This window comes from Melozone crissalis, unplaced genomic scaffold (assembly GCF_028551555.1).
Source record: "Melozone crissalis strain CALT ecotype California unplaced genomic scaffold, PUWL_Pcris_2 ptg000016l_1, whole genome shotgun sequence".
NCBI lineage: Eukaryota > Metazoa > Chordata > Aves > Passeriformes > Passerellidae > Melozone > Melozone crissalis.
Window position 1 is genome coordinate 19,535,579 of NW_026535794.1, and position 21,167 is coordinate 19,556,745.

A 21,167-nucleotide genomic window follows, 5' to 3' on the forward strand; every position below is an offset into this window, starting at 1 on the left:
GAGTGGAAAAAAGATAACTTGGAAGGCAGACAAAATATAAGGATTTCAGAATTTGCTTACAGTTAAGAGGAAGTGATAGCTAGTCGCTTTCCTCTGGCCTTGGTTGTAGAGGGACAGAGGAACTGACTGCGTGAGACATCCATAACTAATATGGCCAAGGGACCCCAAGTTGTGTGCAATGTGCATTGATTTTGTCACTTGGGTTGCTCTGCAGGTGCCCACTTGATATATCAGTTTTCAAGAAATAAGCCATAAGTGGCACAACAAACAGTTGTAAGGAGTTTCCATAAGAGCACCCAAAGTCAAATGATCTATTAATGATCTCTTAAGTCTGTGGAATAAGAGATGGTGTGTCCTTACCATCTCTTTACCAAATAAATAAGAGGAGCTGTAGCTGAATGAGACAAGAGGATATTTACTAATGTGAGTAGTGTATAAGGTGCCAGCTACATGGTGTCTGAGTGACAGAGAGATCCCAAGCTTGCTGTTACCAGAGGCTAGAGGGTGTAATTGCACTGTCTCATTATTTCCTGTGACTCCTATGTGCCTGCGCATCTGCATTGCTCAAATCTAGATTTTTCCGTTCCCTTTCCTCTACACTTTGTTCTGGGCTGCATTGTGATGTCTCTCAGTTGGACTCATTTCAACTTCTTTCTTCTGCTACAGCAGTGAACAGTCCCTGATTTTTTTGGCAGTTGTTCGTTAAAGTTTTACAGGTTCTTTTTTTCACATGTCATGTGCTAGTTTCTGTTGCCCATTAGCGTTTGTTTTGATTATCTTTTGTAGAATATGACTTCAACTTGTGCCCTTGGTCTGCATTACAATTTTCTGAGGTCAGTCTTGTTTAGATCCCCTTCTGTGGTTAATCTTCTTTACATGCCATGCTGTATTTTACAGTTCAGTTTTTGGCTTGATGCTTTGTGTGAATATTCTCCCTTGGGTGAATATGACCGTCGTGTTATTTGGAATACTTATTAAGTAGGTTTTGTAAGATTTTATTTGGTGGGGCTTTTCAGGGAAGGGTGTGTTTGCTGCTTCTTTTTTTTAATCCTCCCCTCAGAATAGCTGTCTGTCTTTTGTGTGGATGTGCATTTGTGTGTTAATATCTTTCTGGTACCCGGTGGCCAGATGCCTCTGAGCTCTGCTAGTATTGTGAGCCAACTAAAGGCTGCATGACCGTGGTTTGCATGGCACTGAGCCCGAGGTAGCACATCCTGCCTCTCAGCAGGACTTGCTAGCTCAGTCTTGGTGCCTTAGCCAACCAGCAGCTATGTATTTTCTCTCTCCTGTGGAGTGTAGGCATATAGCAGCTCACATGCTTGTGATTTACTGCATACTTCCTTTAGAGTACACAGCTCATGACTTTATAGTTGTCCTGGTGGTTGCCTGGCCATTCTCTTTCCCAGTGATGAAAACAGCAAGACAGGGCCTACATGTTTAGTTCAGACCCTGGAGATAAAAGCAATATTCCAGGATTTAGCAAATCTATACATGAGACATTTAAATCTGTTTCTTTTCCACCCTCCTGCTATGTTGGATAATTATCATTCTGTTTGGAGGAGTTTGCTATCAGTGGTTACACTTTTGAGGGTATTATTAAAATTTGTGGTAATTTATCAAGATACATTTGGATTATATATATCATTCATTTTCTGCCTGGAGATGAGATATGGTAAAGTCAGATCTCTTTCTGTTGTGGTAGAGTAAGAAATCCTTCACCTCCCCAGACTTCTGTTCCTTGGAGATAAAGTAGTTCAAACACAGCATTTACCAAGCGATAGGGAGCAGACAGAAGATCTGACACTATGTCTCTGTCATGAAGGTTGCAACTTCATATCTCCTCAGCTGCAGTTCTGCACAGAATTGGTTTACTGCTTCTAAAATGCAGATGCAAAGTTTGTTGCACAAGTTAGACAGATGATAATCACTCGTGGACATGGAGGAAAATCAGCTTGTTTTGAGACTGGCCCATTCTTTGTGTCATCTTCTCTGCATGTGCAGCTTGCAGCCTTTGGGAAACATTAATGTTACTTTTTAATAGAAAAGAGTAGAATCTCACTGACTTTCAGTTTTCCAACAGCAAAACAAGGTGCAAAGTACTTTAGAGCATACTTAATAGCATAAAAATAGTTTTTTGGGCAGAAGCACCTATGTAGTTTCAGTGGAAATGATTTTTGATGGAGTGGAGCCTAGTTGACTTGTTTGGATGTAAGCCTGTTGAAACAGTTTCAGATTGCACTCTGTCATAATTTTACTTGGATCCCAGCTACTGTTCACATGCTGTTGTCATACATCCAAATGGAGGACTCCCATCTTTTTCTCATTCTGAAATTTCTGATCTCTCACTGCCTCCAGTTTCCTGTCACTGCACATCCTGGGGTATGGAACGCTTTTGCCCATGCATTTTCTCTGAGCCACTTGCATCATCCTCAGTATCAAGAGACCACATTGTAGAGACATTCTCTCCAGAGCTACTATTTATGTATTTTAATTTGCCCCCATCCAACATTTTAACTGTTCTGATGTGGATTCCAAGATTTTTGTTATTTAGCAGTAGCTCTTGCTAAAACTGCTGAGACCTTCAGGAAATTACAGTGCAAAGATTTGCAGATGGTCAGAGAGTTGCTGAGGCTGTACTTCACAGGGTGGCACAGACAGACTTGCCCAATGTTTGAATGAGGTATGTAGAAAGACAGAATATTTAATGATAACTATGGCACTTGAAATTTTTACTCCATGTAACTGCAAAGGCTTTTTTTTTGGAGTACTGATGCTTTCAGTTTTACATTACCTTTGAATGAGAAACTTCCTTCCCTCAGTTTCAACTATTATGATGAATACTTCAGCTATGAATTGTGAAAAAGGCTTTTTTCTTCACAATAAAAGGGTAAAAAATTCTAAAATATGACTTTGTGCATACTAAGGACCATTTGAAAAAATTGCAGACTTCAGCCTTGGGGAATTTTTATTTTGCTTTATCTGACAAACTGATGAAATCTGTAACCCTGCAGTCCCCAATTACAGCAAAACTTATTCATCAGTGGCCTCTAAGGAGTCCATGACTCCTTGATTTCCCTAAGGAATGCCCAACCTACAGCTTCCAGTTCATATAGAAATTTTCAGGACAGTTTGGTCTGCCTTATATGCCCTTTTCAACTCCTTCATTCCTGTTTAGATTTACTGTGGATAATAGTTCTAATTGAGTGATAGTGGTAAGATCATGTTTTACTTCATGCCATTAGGGGAGTCAGTGCTTCAGCTCATTGGGTACCGTTGTTGGGTATCAGATGGGATGTAATGCACCTCTAATATGAGCAGAAGATTATTAAGATGTAGAGCTGTGGACAGTGTTAGAAGACAAATTACACCGTGAAGACTGAAGCCTGGCTTTGTCAGATAGGACAGTGTCTGGGATCCTCCCTAAAAAGGATTAGTCAAATAAAAAGAAGTCTTACTGAATTTAGTCTGGAATTATTCTTTACATTTGATTAATCTGTGAGCATTTGTTTTAGTCATGTTCATAAAAAACCTAATTTACAGAATAAATTTTGTCTCTGTCTTGCCATTAATTTTGTAAGAAGTAAGATAAATTGAGGCAAAACCAACAGTCTGTGTGGTCTATGGAAGAAGCAGAGCCAAACAAAGGCATCTTTGCCAAGATGTGCCTCTAGGACCTGTACTTGGGAGAGGATTTCTTGCCAGTCTGTAAAAACCAGTGTATTAGCAGATGGTGACCTTTGGGAAGTAGTTGTGTGTGCTGGGCACAGGAGGAGCAGATGGCTCTGGGCAAGCCTCAAACACAGCATACTGGAATTCATAAATATTCAGGGTGTAGTAAAGACTGTAGGTCTATGAATGTTCCTCTCAGGGCAAACGTGGGTGTGAGGGGTCCCATCCTCTCTTGACCTGCTTATTCCTTCCTTTCTGGACATGAGACATGATGATGCTACAGTCTGTGGGGCCATGCTGTGTGTCAGATAAGGAAGGAGACTGAATTTCACAATGACCTGGTCTGTACAGGAAAGTGAAGAAGGAACTGTACAGGAAACTAGCTTTAATATTGCCATAGCTTTTGGGGAATTAATATGTGCTCTGTAGTGGCTCAGGATCTTTTTGAGGTGGAGATGAAATTAATGGTGTTTTTAGGTCAGCATTATTCACAGCTCTCCAGTGATGAGAAAAACATGATAATCCACCATGTTGAATTCTTTCTCTGATATTTTTTCTTAGGTGTTTTTGTACTCCTATGTTGTTTGTTCAACTCATATGTGCCTTTGGTATTGTAAATGAGGCTGGACTACGGGTTGGTGCCAAAAGCCCCAAGAGTACAATTAATCTTTTATGCTCCATTTATATTTTCAGAGTATTTTTCCCAGGCAAAATGAATCTTGTTACCCTAATAGGTGGCTTTGCTGCCAAGTGTACCAGCAAAAAACCATGAGCAGCATTTTCTCCAGCCTAATATTTTATGTAGAGAGTAAGATGGACCCTCTGTCCTTCACAGTAAGATGGACCTTCTGGTCATGCTTCAGGTCCTGCTGCATGCTGACCTCATGAGCAGATTTATACATTCCTTTCTTTGGGTGTCTCAAAGATCTCTTGCTAATGTCACAAATCTGAAAAGCTTGATTTGTGAAAGATCTGTTGGATCACTTAGTCCTTTCACTGTGCAGAATTACTTCTCATGAAGCATTTTCACTTGAAACTTTTTCATTTATGGTGATTTATTACAGTTTAATTTCTAATGTTTATGCCACACATTGCCTCTCAGAAGATCAATTTTTCAGGGCAGACGCCACTGAGAGTGCTCTGCATCTGTGAGACTGCATTTTGGAGCCAGTGAGAAGCATTATGAGCCACTGGCTGGGATTTTGGTGAGGAGTTACTAAAAATCATCTTTGTAGGAAATGACTGCATTTATGATTCAGTCACTAGGGATGACACATTTCCATTTAAAAACTAAATTTTGAGGGTTTCAGTTTGTGATGGGTTGACCTTGGCTGCCTGCCAGGTGCCCACCAAGCTACTTTCTCACCCCTCTCCTCAGTGGACAGAGGGAGAAAATACAAAAAACCCCAAACCCCTTATGTGTCAAGGTTTTGGGGAAAAATGCAAGCACTGCACTCAGAAACAAAGAAAAAGAAAGATTTATTCTCCACTTGCCATCAGCAGGCATTATCCATCCAGTTCCTGGAAGTGGTACACACAGTGGTTGCCTTAATCACTCATGTCCCCTCTCCCCTTTTCCTTTTGTTCCACATGATGTTTTAAAATATGGAGAATCCCACTGGTCAGTTTGGGTCATCTGTCCTGGCTGTGTCACCTCCCAGCCCCTCATGCACCCCCAGCCCACAGAGGTGATGTTGGGGTGATGCTGTGCAAGCACTGCTCAGCAATAATCAGAACACTGGTATGTTACCAGCACTGTTCTGGGTACAAATGCAAACCTCAGCATTATACTGGTGTTATGGAGAAAGTTAACTCCATCCCAGACAGCCATGGTGTGCAGTGAAACTATTTGTTGTAGATATTTGCAGCTCCCATACAGAATATTCTTCTCAGTTCTAAATAACTCATGACATCTTTATTATTTAACATTTTCTAGAAACTGAGGTATTTTTCCTTTTGAACTTACACTAACTAGCAGTTTTAGTGGACCACATTTCACGGAGCTTTGTTCTTCATGAAACGTTACATGACTTTGCGATTTTTATAACTCAAACTTACATTTTGAAGTTAGGTAGAAAAATCCAACAATGCATATATTAACTCTGCTAATATTTTAAATAAATTACTTTTTAATGGTTTCAAAGCAGTTGCTCTGGGAACTGTAGTTAACCTTATTCCTGTGAAGTGATTTATTAATAGACAGTAGGAGCCCTTTTTATCTAACTGAGGGATTAAAATAATATTAAGTTGAAACTATCTAGTTTCCTCCCTCTCTTCTGTTCCTTTGTAAGATGAATAAAGGTCATTTGAAGTTAATGGCTAGTACATTTGGAACTAATAACAGGAAATGCTCTTTCTAACAATAGGTAATCTCTCTTTTTGGCAGGGCTGAACCCATTTCTAAGATGTGTTCACTGGCTCAAAATTCTGGTAAACTCGAAGCAGCAAGGCTGAACATTTCCATGACCGCTGCCTGCTTCAGGCCAAATTTGATTTTTTTGTGCAAAATCTTCAGCAATTTCCAAGGCTGAGACCATTCCCTTACCTGGAATTATTGACAGGTTGTTGGTTTGTTTTGAACAGTTGGTTCAGCTGAGTGGTTGTACAGCTTAGTTGTCTTAGCATTTAGGGCTAAGGAGTTGAAGCTTGCTCAGATGGAAGAGTCTTTTGTGCTAGTCATATGTCCTTGGCCATGGAAGTCTGTCCAATGTGGGTAAAGTTTTGTATGACTCCAGATATAGAAAGTTCAGAGATACTCCGAAGACCTTCTTTCCTGGAATAGCGTGTCCACCCAGTATGTTTGAAGAGGCCTGAGAGTCAGTGTGAAGATGGAGCCATTTGGTGGAAGGGAGGTAATTGGCAATGAATATTGGAGTGCCTTGGGTACAGGGATTAAACAAGAAGCTGTGAAGAGATGGACCAGACTAGTTTAGAAAATGAGACAGAATGATACCTGGAATATTGTGGTCAAATGGAGGGAAAGTTGCAGACAGGTTGAACCTGGTGGAGATGAGCAGAAAGGCATGGGCCAATCAGCCCATGGTTTGCTCAAAAGCCTGAGTGGAAGGGTCTGTTTCCTTTGTCTCAGGGTTGCATGAAAATATTTTACTTATGTGAAATCTACAGCCAGCTCTACATCTGGAACACAGGAAAAATTTGTTGATGTGGTAATTTGCTGCCATGTCTCAAGGATTTGTTAGATGGGCTTATATGTGAGCTATATTAAAGAAAAAGCAAAAGTCATTAACATACTGATTGAGGTTTAGGATGGGAAGGACAAGTTATATTCTATAGTCTTGTCGAACTTAACTTTTGTGATTTAGACGTATTTCTTCCTATGCATCACTGTTGTAACATGAAGTGCATGCTTGTGAAATAAGCCTAACCTTGAATTTGGTGCATTTCTAGTTATCAGCTGTGTCAAGGATAGTGCTGCTTTTGCTGTGCTACTGGTTTTGCAAAATCTGGATACGTGTAGTGAGTAAAGCAGGGGGTATGGGAAGTAAAAGGAAGTTGTTATGGATAAGGTAGCTGAATCCATCCGTGGAGACGTGGGTCCTGACTCTGTCATTGATGCAGAGTTTTGTCTGTTGCTCAACAGTGGCTTAAGATTTTGAAGAATTCATCTTGTTTCTTTATACTGAAATTGGGTACACCCAAACTGATTTGGAGAAATACTGGGTATCTGTAGAGGTAACCCAAGCCTATAATTTAAACCTATTCAACTGTTAGGAATCGGAGAGCGAACACCCTGAGACCCCTGTATGTTTTTGGAAATTAAGCTTATTTTACCTCAGTTTCCAGGTTGTCCTATAGTATGGATATTGCCATTCCCACTTTCCAGGGTGCAATATGAAGATTGATTAATGGCTGTGATGAGAGCTATATGAAAGCTTCTGAGTAAACTAATATTCCTACTTTGATGGTAGGATTTGAGTAGTCTGGTCCTAAAAAAGGACACAACCACTTATAGAACCATTTCTGCTGTGTACACAGTAAAGCAGGGGGCCTTGTCAAAGGATAATATATGAATACTTTATTAAAGACAATATCCAAATTCATATATGCAAGAGGGACAAATTAAGCTTGTATAGGCAACCATTCCATAACTTATAAAGGTTTGACTTTATGATATTCTAAATACTCTTTTCATGCAGTATTTTTTTAATGTGTAATTTATGTTTCAGCTGGGAAAGAGACTGGTAGAATAATCATAACTGGGGGATGAAATATGAAGTTTAGAAGAATTAGAAGACCTTCAGATTTAGTTATAGGTATTTTTCTTTGTGTAAGAGTAAGTGCTATAGTTTTGTGGTAACTTTGAGAATGAAATGACCATAGAGAATATATCCACAGTTGCCGTATTCTTAGATGTGAGCCCATGGCACCCCTGCAGGAGGCATTAGCTTGGGCACTGGGAAATTTTGCCCAGTTGCTGTTTATCTCTGTAAGTGGATAAAGGCAGGCTTCTCCTTTAAAGGCTGAAAGCCTTTCACAAGTGCTTTATTTGCACTAAAAATAAATGCTAAATTGCTAGGGGTGCATTGTGGAAAATGAAAACAACCCTTTCTTCTGTATTTTCTATTCTGTAGGTAAAATACAAAAGAGACTTTGAAGAAAGCAAAGGAAGAGGGTTCAGTATTGTGACCGATACGCCCGAGTTACAAAGACTGAAAAGGACTCAGGAACAAATCAGTAATGTATGTGACTGCAACCTAAAGTGATTGTAGATGGAGAAATAGTGTGTCTAAGAAAAGGTGTGTCTGTTGGTGGTTTCAATGAAGTCTGTGTGAGTGAACAGTCTGATTTTGGTGATTGATTTGTGTATGTCAGATTCTGAAATGTGTGTAACTGTATACCATGGACTTGTACAGCACATTGGCAATGTGTGGTCACCTCTCCAACTTTCAGTTAGTATGCTCAAAGTATTTTCTTTATTAAAATGATTTGACACTTTTTGCTCTTTTAATATATTTTTCATTGAGTAAGAATACTTTTGGAACTTTTACATTTACTTTTTATTTATATAAAGAATATCGATTATGTAAGTTAAAAAGTTTTGTCTCTTTTTTAGCAGGGGCTGTCAAAATTAGCAAAACAAACAAGAGGGAATTTTCTAGAAGCAGATATAATTTTGATGCTGAGTTTTAAAAGAAAAGATGTGGAAGACAATGCTCTGCAAGATGACAAAGAAATGGCAAATAGCAAAACAATGTATTTCATTAGCTTACAGGAGTGGGTTTTTAAAAAGTGGGACTTTTCCTGAAGTGTATTTTTGCTAAGAAAGTTGTTTATTTGTACTTCATTCTCTTGTAGCATGTTTAACATATTGCATGATGGAATATTGAGTGATACATAGTGCAAGTTCTGATATGTAGGAAATAGGTAAGAACTAGTGTGAACTAGAAAAGATGCAGAATCAATACTATTCACTTGTCTTGACTTCCCTTCTGATCATTCTTCTGTTGCAAGAACTTGTCCCTATAGATTATTTTGTGAAAATATTTTTCAATCATTCTCTGTAGTAATAAAATAACAGCAAGGCATCAGAGACACACAGTGTAAGTATGATCAGAAAAAAATAATGGGATTTATTTACTTGAAAGAAAAAACTTTTTTTCAGGTTGGGATATTATTGAAGAAAAAAGTAATTGAGAAATTATTATTTTTCACAGCAGTGGAGGTTTGCCATTCTTGCCAAAGCATTCACTATTTAAGATTTGATGTCCAGAGCCAGTCTTTAAGATGAAAAATTTGTGCTCATTTCCTGGAGCCTTGGCCAGTGGAGACAACAGTTAATTTAAGAGCTGTGCAACTGTTCCTGTGTGTAGACAAGATGAGAACAAAAGCTCATCTCATGTTCTTACTGGGGCTAACTGAAATTACTGGCTTGTAAGAGAGAAAAATGTATTCTTTGGAGTGGCAAAAAGCATGGCCATTAAGACTTCCATTTGGGATCTGGGAAACTTCAGCGACTCCCTGGTTTTAATCAGCTGCATTTTTTATTCAGACCGGGAAGTTAAATTAGGTCCTCTCCCGACCTACATCACTTCCTCAAGCAAGAGTGATTCCTTTCTGTGGGGTAGCTCTGGAAGGCATCAAGGAGATGAAACGAGCGAGGTTCTGGTGAATGCTTAATCCCTCGCTCGGGTCTGCTCCCCAAGGAGGGACTGAGAGAGCGCCCTGCAGCAGGCCTGTGGTGCTCAGTTTGGAATATTGGCCTGACAAGAAATCCATTCAGGCCTCCCGAGCCCAGTACCCTCAACATCAGACTGCAGGATAGTAGGACACAGCTCACTTGCATGCTCTTATGTCTCGCTTGTTCAAAGCACGTTGCGTTTTCTGTTGTGGGAAAAGGAGATAATGAAAACAAGTAGTTTTGTGGCATGGGAAAGAGCTTTCTTCCCATCTCTGCTTTTGAGTGGATCAAGGGAGTTTCTGTTCTAATGGAATATCTTGTTCCAGGATTTATGATACTATCTGGTTCCTGAACCAAAGATACTTACCTGCCTTTTCAGATCCAGAAATAGCTTTTTAAAATGGGAAAAGTGGTTTTATTTCAGGTTTTTACCCTTAGTCATTGCCTGTATGACTACTTTCTCTTCATTTATAAACATGCTATTCTTAACAATATAGGTTTGATTTATCCAGTAGAGAGTTGTTTACTTTATGTATGTAGCTGATAGAGATTCCAAGTCAGGGACCCTATTAGAAATAATTAGTCTTGAAGGGTAAAATGGAATTTTAAAAGGTGCATGATAAAAGAAGTTGCATTTAATTTCTGTTTACAGTGAAATAATTAATTTATAGCATTATATCCTAGAAAGATAATTCTGCATAGGCGACAACTTCAATTTAATTAGAAAGCTCCTGTGTTATAGAAATGCCTTCCACAGAGAGTAGTTTCTGTATTTGTCAGATAAGCAGTATACATCATGAACCAAAGATCTAACCAAGATTTCAAGACACTGGAAGGTAAGCACTTTAACAATTCTAAAATAATTCTAATTTTTTTATACAGAAAAATGGAAGAATATTAATATACCTATTTAATTTTCAGTTTAGTTTTGATTTCACCTTGAAGTACTAGAAACTCCTCAAAGAGCCTATTTGAACCAAAATTGTAACTACTTCGTTGAAGGGGTAAGTGAGACCAGTTAATTGTGTAGATATCCTTGATGAGAATAAATAACAAAATAAATTTTATTATAATAAATGTTAAGTGGCATAAATATTTTTAAAAGAGTATATTTTTTGTCCTGATATGAAGTTTGGCAGCATATGGATATCAGCGCATTACTCTGACTTTTTAAAGAATCTCTTGTGCTATGAATATAAACCTTGTGAGGAAAAAAAATCATGGGGGTAGTGGAAGGAGTGTGGGTAGATAAAGGGGGTTGAATTTTGGTTGTTATTTTGCCACCAGCGATCCTTCCTCTGAAGATTTAGTCCAAACTTGTGGACTTTATTTTATGACTCTTATGGAGGAATCAGGACCAAAGTGATGCTTCTTAGATAAGATTGAAATTTAATCTCATGACTTTTTTAGCATGAAGAGCCAAATTCTGTAGATATGCCACATATTTTGGCACTAAATATGTAGTCAATACATAAAAAATGCATGTTGTTCTCACAGAGAAATGTCAAAGGACCTTGTAGTGTTTTTTGTCCATTTTGAACTTTGAGAAGGTTTTCAGAATGAATGCAAATACTCTCAAAATGAAAAAAGCCCCTGCCCTATGTATTTTTGTAGGTGATTTTGCAATTAAGCTAGCTACAAACTGGTTTTGCAAGGAAGAGATTAAGGTGGAAAAAGGAACAGAATAAATAAAGATGATGGCAAAAAATGTGGGTCTATCATGACACAGGGCTAAATGAGGGAGTAGAAACTCAATCTAGTACTATTTTCTTTGGGGAAATGGAACACACTCAGCAGTCTGCAGCAATGAGCTGCAGCTTACTGCCATTGCACTTTTATGTCTCAATATATGACTTGAAGCGTGTTTTATCCTATGTGAAATAAGTTGCTCTTTCTTAAATATGTTTCTGGTAAATGTCTGCAAACTATAAAAGAAAACAGGTGTCCATACAAATTGATGGAGTGAGAAGCTTTCATTAAGATAAAGGCCAGTGCTTGGATAGTAGAGGTTGCTGGCTTGGTTGTATGGCTGGAAGGGTGCATGGAAGCTTTCACAGTGCTTGTGCTCGTTGCATTAAGAGCCCATGTAAAAGCATTCCTCACTTTGGCATTAATGCAGTTATGAACTTGAATCACATAAGAGCAAGAAGCACCACACATTTGTGCCCTTCTTCTCCTGGAGACACAACAAAATGAAGTCATGCAGTTCATTTATTTGCATGTGACTCATTTTCCAGTAGGTTTGGGTTGTATCTGAAGTGAAAACAGTATGAAAATAAGAAAACAGATTAAATCTGCTTTTAAAAACACATTTCCAAGGCATCCTATTTTGGTGAAGGACAGTAGAGTTAATCAAGAGAAGGTCACTGAATCATCCCTCTGTGGGGTAAAGGAGTTGCTTCCCAAGTTGAACTCCTCATTGAAGTTGGTGAAATCTTTATTGGATGCAAAAAGTGCATGAAGATCTTGCAGCATTCTTGAAAGTGTTGTATGTGGGTTCTAATGAGAAAAGCTGTGTATTAATTTTCTTTAAATGTCTTTAATGAAATATGGTGTATGGTGTGGGGCTTTTAATTATCAAGGGTTGCATTCTATCTCCAGTTAAATTTATACAGCTTCAGGGGATGCAGAGGAGGAATTCCCCCATAATTTGAATCAAATGAACACCTGTTGTCTGGACAAAGACAGAAATGATAAGGAAATTGGGCACTACTTCTGATGTGATAAAAATACATCTTCAGAAGCAACTAAAGGAGGACACAACCCACATTGCTACTGTAGTAGTGCACATCTGCACATCTCAAATTAGAAACTGTCCCTGACAGACACTGAGCCATGGCTCCCTATTTGGAAGCTATTGGCAGAGTTGTTCAATCTGTTTACTTGCTCAAACATAAAATGATCTCTTAAATTGCCAAAACAGATTGTAGAGAAAATTGGCAGGAGAAGATGTTAACAACATGGCCCAGAGCTCCACTTGTAGGATTCACAGCACAAAGCCTGCAGATACTTGTCTCTAAGTGGTTTTTTCCCTCCATTGAATTCAAGTGAAGGAGAAGAATAGGGAACAAGAGAAATTAACAGCAGCATCAATGTCTGCACTTCACAAAACCAGCCCTGACACATCAATGGAGGGACTGGGTAAGCATTTTAAATTGTATGCAAAAGAGCTTATGCTGTTCTAGGGTGTTTTACTGCTTCTGAAGTAATTAATGTGTTATTTCTGAGTCCTTGTATTCCTAAGCATTATTTTTATCTTGCTGCTGTTTCATTGGGAAAATAAGCATTTATTTATGTATGACAATTGTGTTGACTGACATGGATGGGATAGCACTTGTTGAGCAGTGCCCTGGTGCTGCATGTCTGTGGCAGGTGTGCTCAGCCAGATGCATCCTGCTACTGATGGCCTTCTGCTGCCCTTGGTACCTCTGACAGTTTGACATGAACTGCAACTCCAAGAGGTATTCATTATTTGGTATGTTTTAGACTTAATTCCACACAGCTGCACTTCAAATATCTGCATATAACTCATGTAATTAAGCATCTATCATTTGAGTTGAACAGCGTTTTTGTCTGGAAACAAGAAGGTTGAATGTGTCATTCCTATTGCTAAGAATGAGTGTATCTCTGCAAGAAGGTGGAGTTCCTGCTGTGCTCCTGTGCAGTGAACATACATGCACAAAGTCCAACTTTGTTCTTTCTGTGGATTGATCTTCTAAGCTTGTTTTGTGTAGATTCATAGAAATGGAAATTCTGAAAAGCCTCAGGTCCTTTGACTTTCTAATAGTTCTTGTTGGAGTTTGATTTCTGATTTTCAGAAATCATTCTGCCTTAAAGTGCAAAGTCCTAATAAATGCTTTAGAAATTACTTAGCAAAAGAATTGCATTAATTTTCAATAATCATGAGTATTTTTTGCAGATTTTTACATAGGTTTTATACTTTGTAAGCTTTCAGAAATTTTAAAAATGACTGAACACATTCTTAAGAAATGATGAATCTAAGGAAATGTAAATAATATTTTAGATAGAACTCGTGCTAAATGAGAAAATAGAAAGCTTTGAGAATTGTTTTGAAATCTCAAGGTGTATTCTACTTAAAAATGAAAAATCTTTCTTTACTGATCGTTATCCAGATATGCAGCATTGGAGAGAGTGTTAAATTAATTCCTACGCAAATGAATACCTCCACTTTCAGGAAAAATTCTGAAGATATTTAGTGGCATGCTGCTTTGTTGGGCTTCATTACTTCTTTTTGCTGTGATCCCTGTGTAGGACAGTAGTCACCAAGTATTCAGCGTTCTAATATTTTTTCTGTATAATTTACTGTTTATTTACTGTATGTTTTGATACTCCACACACCATAAAATGTTGTAGAAACAACCTTTAACTTCCTTGTGGAGTTTTCATCAAAGCTTCTTTCTCACTTCTTTAACTATATTCATTTACATTGTTTTCAGAGTTGTCCAAAAAATAAGGAGGTATTGGAATTCTCCAGTATGGAAGATATGGATATGTGGTCCTTGTTGAAATGAAGAACTAAAGCACAGACATTATTCATGCTAATACAGTAAGTAGCACCTAGAGTAAACCATTATCTTCTGTGTAGGCTCCTATTAGAGGTAGAGGGAGGCACATCCTTTGTTAGGGAATTTTACAGTGGCTTGTTGGGGAGGAAAAGATTGCTGAGAATCCAGAGCAGTGTGTTCGTGATTCATCAGCTTCTCTTTCTATTCCTATAACTTTTTCACATTCTCTTTTCTGGTCTCTCTTTCTCAATACTTGTGATTTACATAACAATAGCTCCCAACATGTAGGAGGAAACAGTATTTTTAGACTCCAAAATGCCAACTTGAAGTGTACTTTTTGGAATGTCAGATAGTCATTACAGTAATTCTGTATGAAACTGTCAGTACAGGTGGAACTGAATAATTTAGATGACTTAAGCTATGGTTAAATTTCTGCTGAGCGGGCAGATGTTCAGTTTTCAGCAATGTATAATTCAGTTATAGACCATATTCCATGGGGGTAGTAAAACAGATATCCCTAATGAGGAGACATTCCTCGCCTACTAAAGGTCAACTTCCTGATCCAGAGCAGGAGAAGCATTAGAGTCTATCAGTGATGTGGTTATAAAGCTGCTTCTTCTGAAATACAGGTGGAAAGGTGCATAACTCTTCTCTAGAAACAGCAGAAGCTTTTTCTCTTTGAGAAGCTGGAAAAGAAACCCCTGCCCAAGGCATAACTGTATTTGGAAAAATGGTTAGCATTAGCAATAAGGATTTATAATGTTGTTAGTGTGCTGTTTATTGCATGTCATACTGCCCACAAGAGTGTTAGGTGTGTCAATTCAGATGGGCCTTTGGGTAAGTCCACTGAAACACTATCTGCAAATCTGTACTGAGGTTCTGGTAAGCTACTGATGTGTTAAAGAAACATATTAGCAAGTTGTGTAAAATGGAAATTCCTTTCTGTTGCACACAAGTCTATTTGGGCTTGAATGGCATGTGACCTTGGGACAATTTCTGCCTGGGCAAGGTTCCCTTTCAACAGTCCCACTGTGGGGATGGTAAGCAACCTCAAATGAAGCTTCTCAAATGTGAATCCTCAGAGATGTAGGGGGAAATATTTTAGGTTAAGTGGATCTCTGATAGTCAAAGCAAGCAGATGTGACGCCTACATAGCTGTTTCTTAATGATCTTATTCCATCTGGCTTTATTCTATAGGGTTGCTTAGAAAAAAATCTTTTTTCTCTCTTTTACTTAGGCAAGTATAATGTGATGCTTATTGTTGTGGTTTCTTATATTCTTCTAGAGTTTCAGAAGTCTATTTTATAAGTTTGCAGAAGAAATTATTTTAACTATTGCCTTTTTTTTGTATTAGTGCTTTCATATGAAATCAGTTGGTAGCAGAAGTATGTAGCCTCAAAGTTTCAAAAAGTTTTCCGTGAAGTTCCACAGGGAGTAGTATAGTCTTTCTGATTCCAATTTAAATAAATAAATTTGACAGGATAACTGTAACCTTGCTCACTGTATTGACAAAATAAAATGAGTTGTGTGGTGGAAATAAAGCAAGCCGTCCAGAAAAATCCCCAAAGGCATGGATTTACTGCATATGTAAGTGGGTCAACTCATGCATGAGAAATGAATGCTAAATGTAAATTGGTTGCAAAACTGTAGACTTTAAGTAGAATTGAATCAAGTGATAACCTAAATATTTTGATAGGAATGTCCTATCATGCCTCTCTTTTGAAAACAGCAAGACAGCTCAGCATTACAGAGAAATAGTTAAATCATGTATCTGTGTAAACTAGAACAGTGTCATTGCACTCCAGAATCAAAGGCATTGCATTCATTTATGTTCCTGGCATTGGTAAATTTTAAGTTGAACCTGTATTTGTTTAAACATGTATTTGCTTTGATGAGTTGCTTTATGTGATACACACGTCAATTCAATAAGACTGCTTTATTCCTTGATGAGCAAAATGTTCAATCCAGCCTAGAAAAATACTTCTTGGGTTTTTCCTGCCTTAAAATAATAATAAAATAGAATAATCTAGATAGGGAATACAAAAGAAAGAAGTAGAAATTTCTGTCTCGCTGATTTAATTTTCTATTTGTGATAACATTCATATTTCAAGGCTTATATGAAGGGCATCAGTAATTAAAAAAACTACATAATCTTCAAATATCTAGCATAACATTTCATGGACTTAATTTTTAATTGCCACTAATTGCCAGCTTGTTGACAGATTAGTGTGTTGCAGATACATATTGATCTAAAGGTTTACGTCTGTACTCACGTATAACTCTGAAAATTCAGATTGAAGGTTAAAACAGCTATGTAAATGTGGGGAATAAATTGTCAAGTATGCCATTTCCACATTTTGCTGTGGTATTGACTGTATTGCATATGCCTCTTCAGGCAGTATTTTATGGAAGGAAAAATTCCAAGCTGTAATGAAGAAAACTATGAAGTGTTTTGTGTTTTGTCTTAAGTGTAAGCACCTGTCCATTGTCTGACTAAAGGATGTGAGTCTGTCTTTAAACACTAGTGACTTCAAGATTGAAACTGCTTGTAAGGTTTTTTATGTTTAAGTATATGGCTCTTTTTTTTTCCTGTTGTGATACTAAGCAACTGAATTATGACAAAATCCCAACTTATTTTTCCAGTATCCTTGAATATATTTAAGTGGTATCTAAATCACTAATTATTTTTAATGAGTACGTACTTTTGAAGTCAGTCTTTTTTACATATAGAAAAAAGAGAATGAAAATAAAACCTCTTCATGGCAGCTCAACTTGGGAGCTAATTAAAATGAGGCTTTTAAAATGAGAAAAATTACTTAGCCAAAAAGTTGAGAAGTAGGAATTGGCACCTCCAGAGATCTTTGAGTAGTTAAATGCTTGCAAGGAAAATATAATATGTTATTTCCCTGTTTTATTTCATTGACCATTGCCTGCTTATCATTTTACCTTTTGGTTCCATCTTACCTAATGCTTCCGTGCTTTGCATCAGTTGCTAGGGCACCATTAAACCTCCTGCTGAAGAACAAAACATTCTCCTTCTTCTAATACCATCTTTAATCTTGATCCCTGGAGATTTTAATGTCTCACCCCTATGATGCTCACAGGCTTCATTGACCTTGACAACAGGAGTATCTGGTCCTCTGTGGCACTTTTTTTTTTTTTGGTTGTTGTTGTTTTGTTTTTTGCATGTTAAGACAAATTTAAGTGATTTTGTGATTTCCTCTGGGCTGTCAGTAGATATATTTGTTGTGACAAAGGCAGCACTGTAATATGTATAACCAATGATTGAACTTTTTAACCATCCAACCATCCTAACACAAGAAAAGTTTACTTCTCCAAGCAGTAAATTAGAGTGACACAAGATTGCGTTCTAACCCTTTCTGCTCTTGTAATTATTTAAATAATGATTCAGTTAAAGAGATATTTGTGCACTTTTTTTGGAAGGCTCTTTGTCTCACACCAACATAGTCTCACTGTTAGAAACCACATTATTTTAATGGAAAACTGAAGGATGTTTCTTCCCCACCTCCTCCTCCCCAGATCTGCCTTGAGTTTCTGTCTCTCCTGTCTTCCCTGAGTTGGTGAGTGGTGACCTGGTTCAGTCCCCACAAAGGACAGTGTATAAAGGTGGAGATGCTGAGTATGTCACTAAGTAAGCCAGCCACAAGCAGAAAATAGTGGGGGTCTGAATGTCAGTCCCTAGTGGACTTTGGAAAAATCTAGTCTGAAGAAAATATAATTTCAGAGTGGCTTTTTTGAACTTCAAGTCTTTTCTGAACTTCTCCCTGCTGGGTCTTGCCTTCCTTTTTTCTTTACTGGGGAATAGTGGTGTAAAGTGAACCCATACCCACTTTGGCCAGTCTAGTATTTTTCTAGCCTTGTGAGGAAAGATATACTCCAGAGTGTGTGACTTCTGTCGCCAAGGTTAACTGGTTTTTATAGGGTTTGGCATAACAGGAGAGCTGTTCCCAGCTTCCACAATAGTGAGTGGCTGAGTAGCTGAGAAGCATAGTGTGGCTGGTGTGGGTATTGGCACAGCAGAGATGGTCTTTGAGGGAGGACTGGAGGATTGTCTTATGAGGAACCCGTGGCAAGACCCAGAGTCTGTACTGGGGCAAGGTCTGGGTGTCTCCAGGCTGTACCTCAGTGTGCCAATAATGAGCAGGGTCCTCCTCCCTCCTCTTATCATTAAGTGGGACAAAGGTACTTGGTCAACTTTGATCTTAAGTGAGATTGGCTACCATTTTTTTGCAGAGCTGAACAGTTGTGCTGTTCCCTCAGGTACCACTGATGGAAAGTGAAGCATTCAAATGATCTGTGGAGGTGCCTCAATCTCATCTCTCGTGGTTTCTTGCCTGCTCAACAATGATACTTGCTCTGGTGTGGGCTGGGCTGCCCTTGGCTGCAGTGCTGTGAGAACAGGAGGAAGGGCCAAGGGTTTTATTTGCCTGTGCCAGCAAGCTGTAGATGTGACCAGGGCAAGGGTAGCAGGCATAGAATGAGGTCACTTGTTTGGCATTGCCTTTTGTTTAATGTTCCTTTCTGCACAGTGTGTGTTTCTGGCTCAGATGATAGCCAACATGCTGTCTTGAATTGAGTTAGCAGTCAGGGTCCTTTTCAACAGAAATGGAGTGGATGAAAGGCTCAAAGAAGCTTGGTGGTGATGGAAAATTAAGCAGAATTATCAATGAAGTTATGGCAAAAGTTACAGAAAGCTGACTTTATTGTGGGATTGGAGATTAGATGATCAGCCTATATTGAAAATTAGTGGAAAAAATGCTCAGAAGACACAAAAGGGTTGAGCTTTTGTTATTAAAAACACCCCATTAAGCAGAAAAAGTCTATTAAGCTACAGGTAGAATGTAACTGCAGAAGTGAATGTGATTCTGTACAGTTTCTTATAAGGCAAGAACTAGGAGCAGGAAATGTAGCACTCAGGCATATACTTAATAGAAAAGCAAGTATGTGGCATATAATAAAAACGTGAAACTCATTAATATAGGAACCAGGGAAGACTAGAAATATAAAAGACATTGAAATAAAGATTAGACAACTTGTGAAACTGAAATTAATCAGGAAATATTAACTGCTGTTTTCCAAATGCAGTGAAAGGGTTGGTAAGGCTCTGGTGTCCTGATAGCAGGAAACTGAAATGATCTTAGTAAGGGGAGGCTGTTCCACAAGTACTTGCCGTGGCATGCATTACTGAGCAGTGACAGAGCAGTGATGGTGTCATCAGTGAAGCCAATGGGTTTAGTGAGCTTAGTACCTTGTGCAGTTTCTACTCACAGCTGTGGCTCTGTCCTACCGAGTTGTAACCAGCCCACTGTGTCCTTGGTTAGCCATAACTGGCTTGAATGTACAAAGTTAAAAAGGATTAATAATTATGCACCTGACCCTAGACCCCCTTGGATATCAATGGGCTTCATTAATGACTTCTAATTGTCTTCACAGGCTTTCTGTTACAATCCAGAGGGCATTTCTGAGCCTTGAATGGTAAATTTTTGAAGAGGTGGCTGAGATGCAAAGGTAACTGAGATGTGATGGGTATTCCTTACATACGTGCAAGTGTTTTTGCATGATGTGGCAGTTGGCAGACAAGGTATTAGTCATGAGTAACATGGCTTTGACCCCACTAGCATTTTTTACTGGTTTTCAAGTGAATCTCCTTATCATGTTTCCACATTTGTCTTGGCAATGCAGGACCCTCTTGAAGCATACAAAGTGGATTCATAAACTGAATTATGTGCTCCAACCACCAAAGTGTATCCAGTCCATTGGACCAGAGTAGAGCTAGGCCGTAGCTGCTTCCCCCTCTTGTAAAATATTTTATGTCCTTAGAACCATTTCATCCTAGAGATCTGCTCCTGTTACACTGCAGAATTTTCCGATGGAATCATTGCTTCTGTTATCAGGCTTAGAAATGAGACATCACTTGGAAGTTGTGTTCCTTTGAGACCTGAGTGTGATTCTAACTCCAAGCTTTAAAATTCAGAAAGAGGGAGGCTGGAAATAGTGAGCGCTGAAAATCAGATTGTTGCATGACCTCTGTTTGCCCTGTCAAGGGGTCACTGAGACTTGTCTGGTGCATGCACTAAACTTGTAATTTATGTTTGTGGAGGATGTCAAGAGGAAGATTCATGCCTGGATGTGCAGGTGCTCCATTAGGACTTAGAAAGACATGGATTGATTAGGTGGTTATTGCCATCTGCAAAATTAGCCTGGTCAGAGACCCCTGACAGGGAAGCTTGGTGCGTAAGCAGTGAGCCAGGCTGCAATTGATAAAGCCTCAAAATGTTGGTAGTAGATAACTGAGATATCTCTGAGAGCTATCACTTCTGGTATGCCGGCTCTGAAGTGTTGGGGATGCCATACTGCATCTGTCTGATGTTGGAACTGAATTTTGCCATGTTTTTTGTGTCTGGGTCTGCAGAAAATAAGCACACTCTGTGTGTGAGAGAGAGATACAGGAGGGAGGAGAGGGTAGCCAGAAATTTAGCTGGTTTCTGTTGCTTTTGGGGCAGTATATAAATATATGCCAGATGTATAAATGAGACTTGGGAATTGAATATATCCCACAGGTATAAACGAGACTTAGGAGTTATCTGGTAGGCCTGTGTCTGTCAGAAAAGATATTCCTATGGTTCAGAACAGCATGAGGAACTTGAGGAATCCTAGGAAATCTGCTCCATGTGGGCAATTTGTTTATATTTTGCAACATGACCTTTTCTGACATAACTCTAAATAAAATGTGAGGGTTGAGAGGTGAGGCACACAGTCCTTCTCTGTTAAACTAATAAAGCTGGCTGTTAGGATGTATCCCATGGATCTGG

General features: G+C 38.6%; 2 protein-coding genes across 3 annotated transcripts in view; both read left to right on the top strand.

Annotated features, from left to right (window-relative positions):
• Positions 1-21,167, top strand: part of LOC128935191 (LIM zinc-binding domain-containing Nebulette) — a 247,603-nt gene that overhangs the window by 101,926 nt on the left and 124,510 nt on the right. For both annotated transcript variants that reach the window (XM_054273317.1, XM_054273316.1), the window contains exon 4: positions 8,262-8,369. In XM_054273317.1, the coding sequence (XP_054129292.1) occupies positions 8,262-8,369 (108 nt within the window). The remainder of the gene's footprint in view (positions 1-8,261; positions 8,370-21,167) is intronic.
• The window catches only part of LOC128935190 (nebulette-like), a 92,298-nt gene continuing 85,355 nt past the window's right edge, over positions 14,225-21,167 (top strand). Inside the window, exon 1 of the mRNA XM_054273312.1 lies at positions 14,225-14,375. Coding sequence (XP_054129287.1) covers positions 14,365-14,375 — 11 coding nt within the window. The 5' untranslated portion in view covers positions 14,225-14,364. The remainder of the gene's footprint in view (positions 14,376-21,167) is intronic.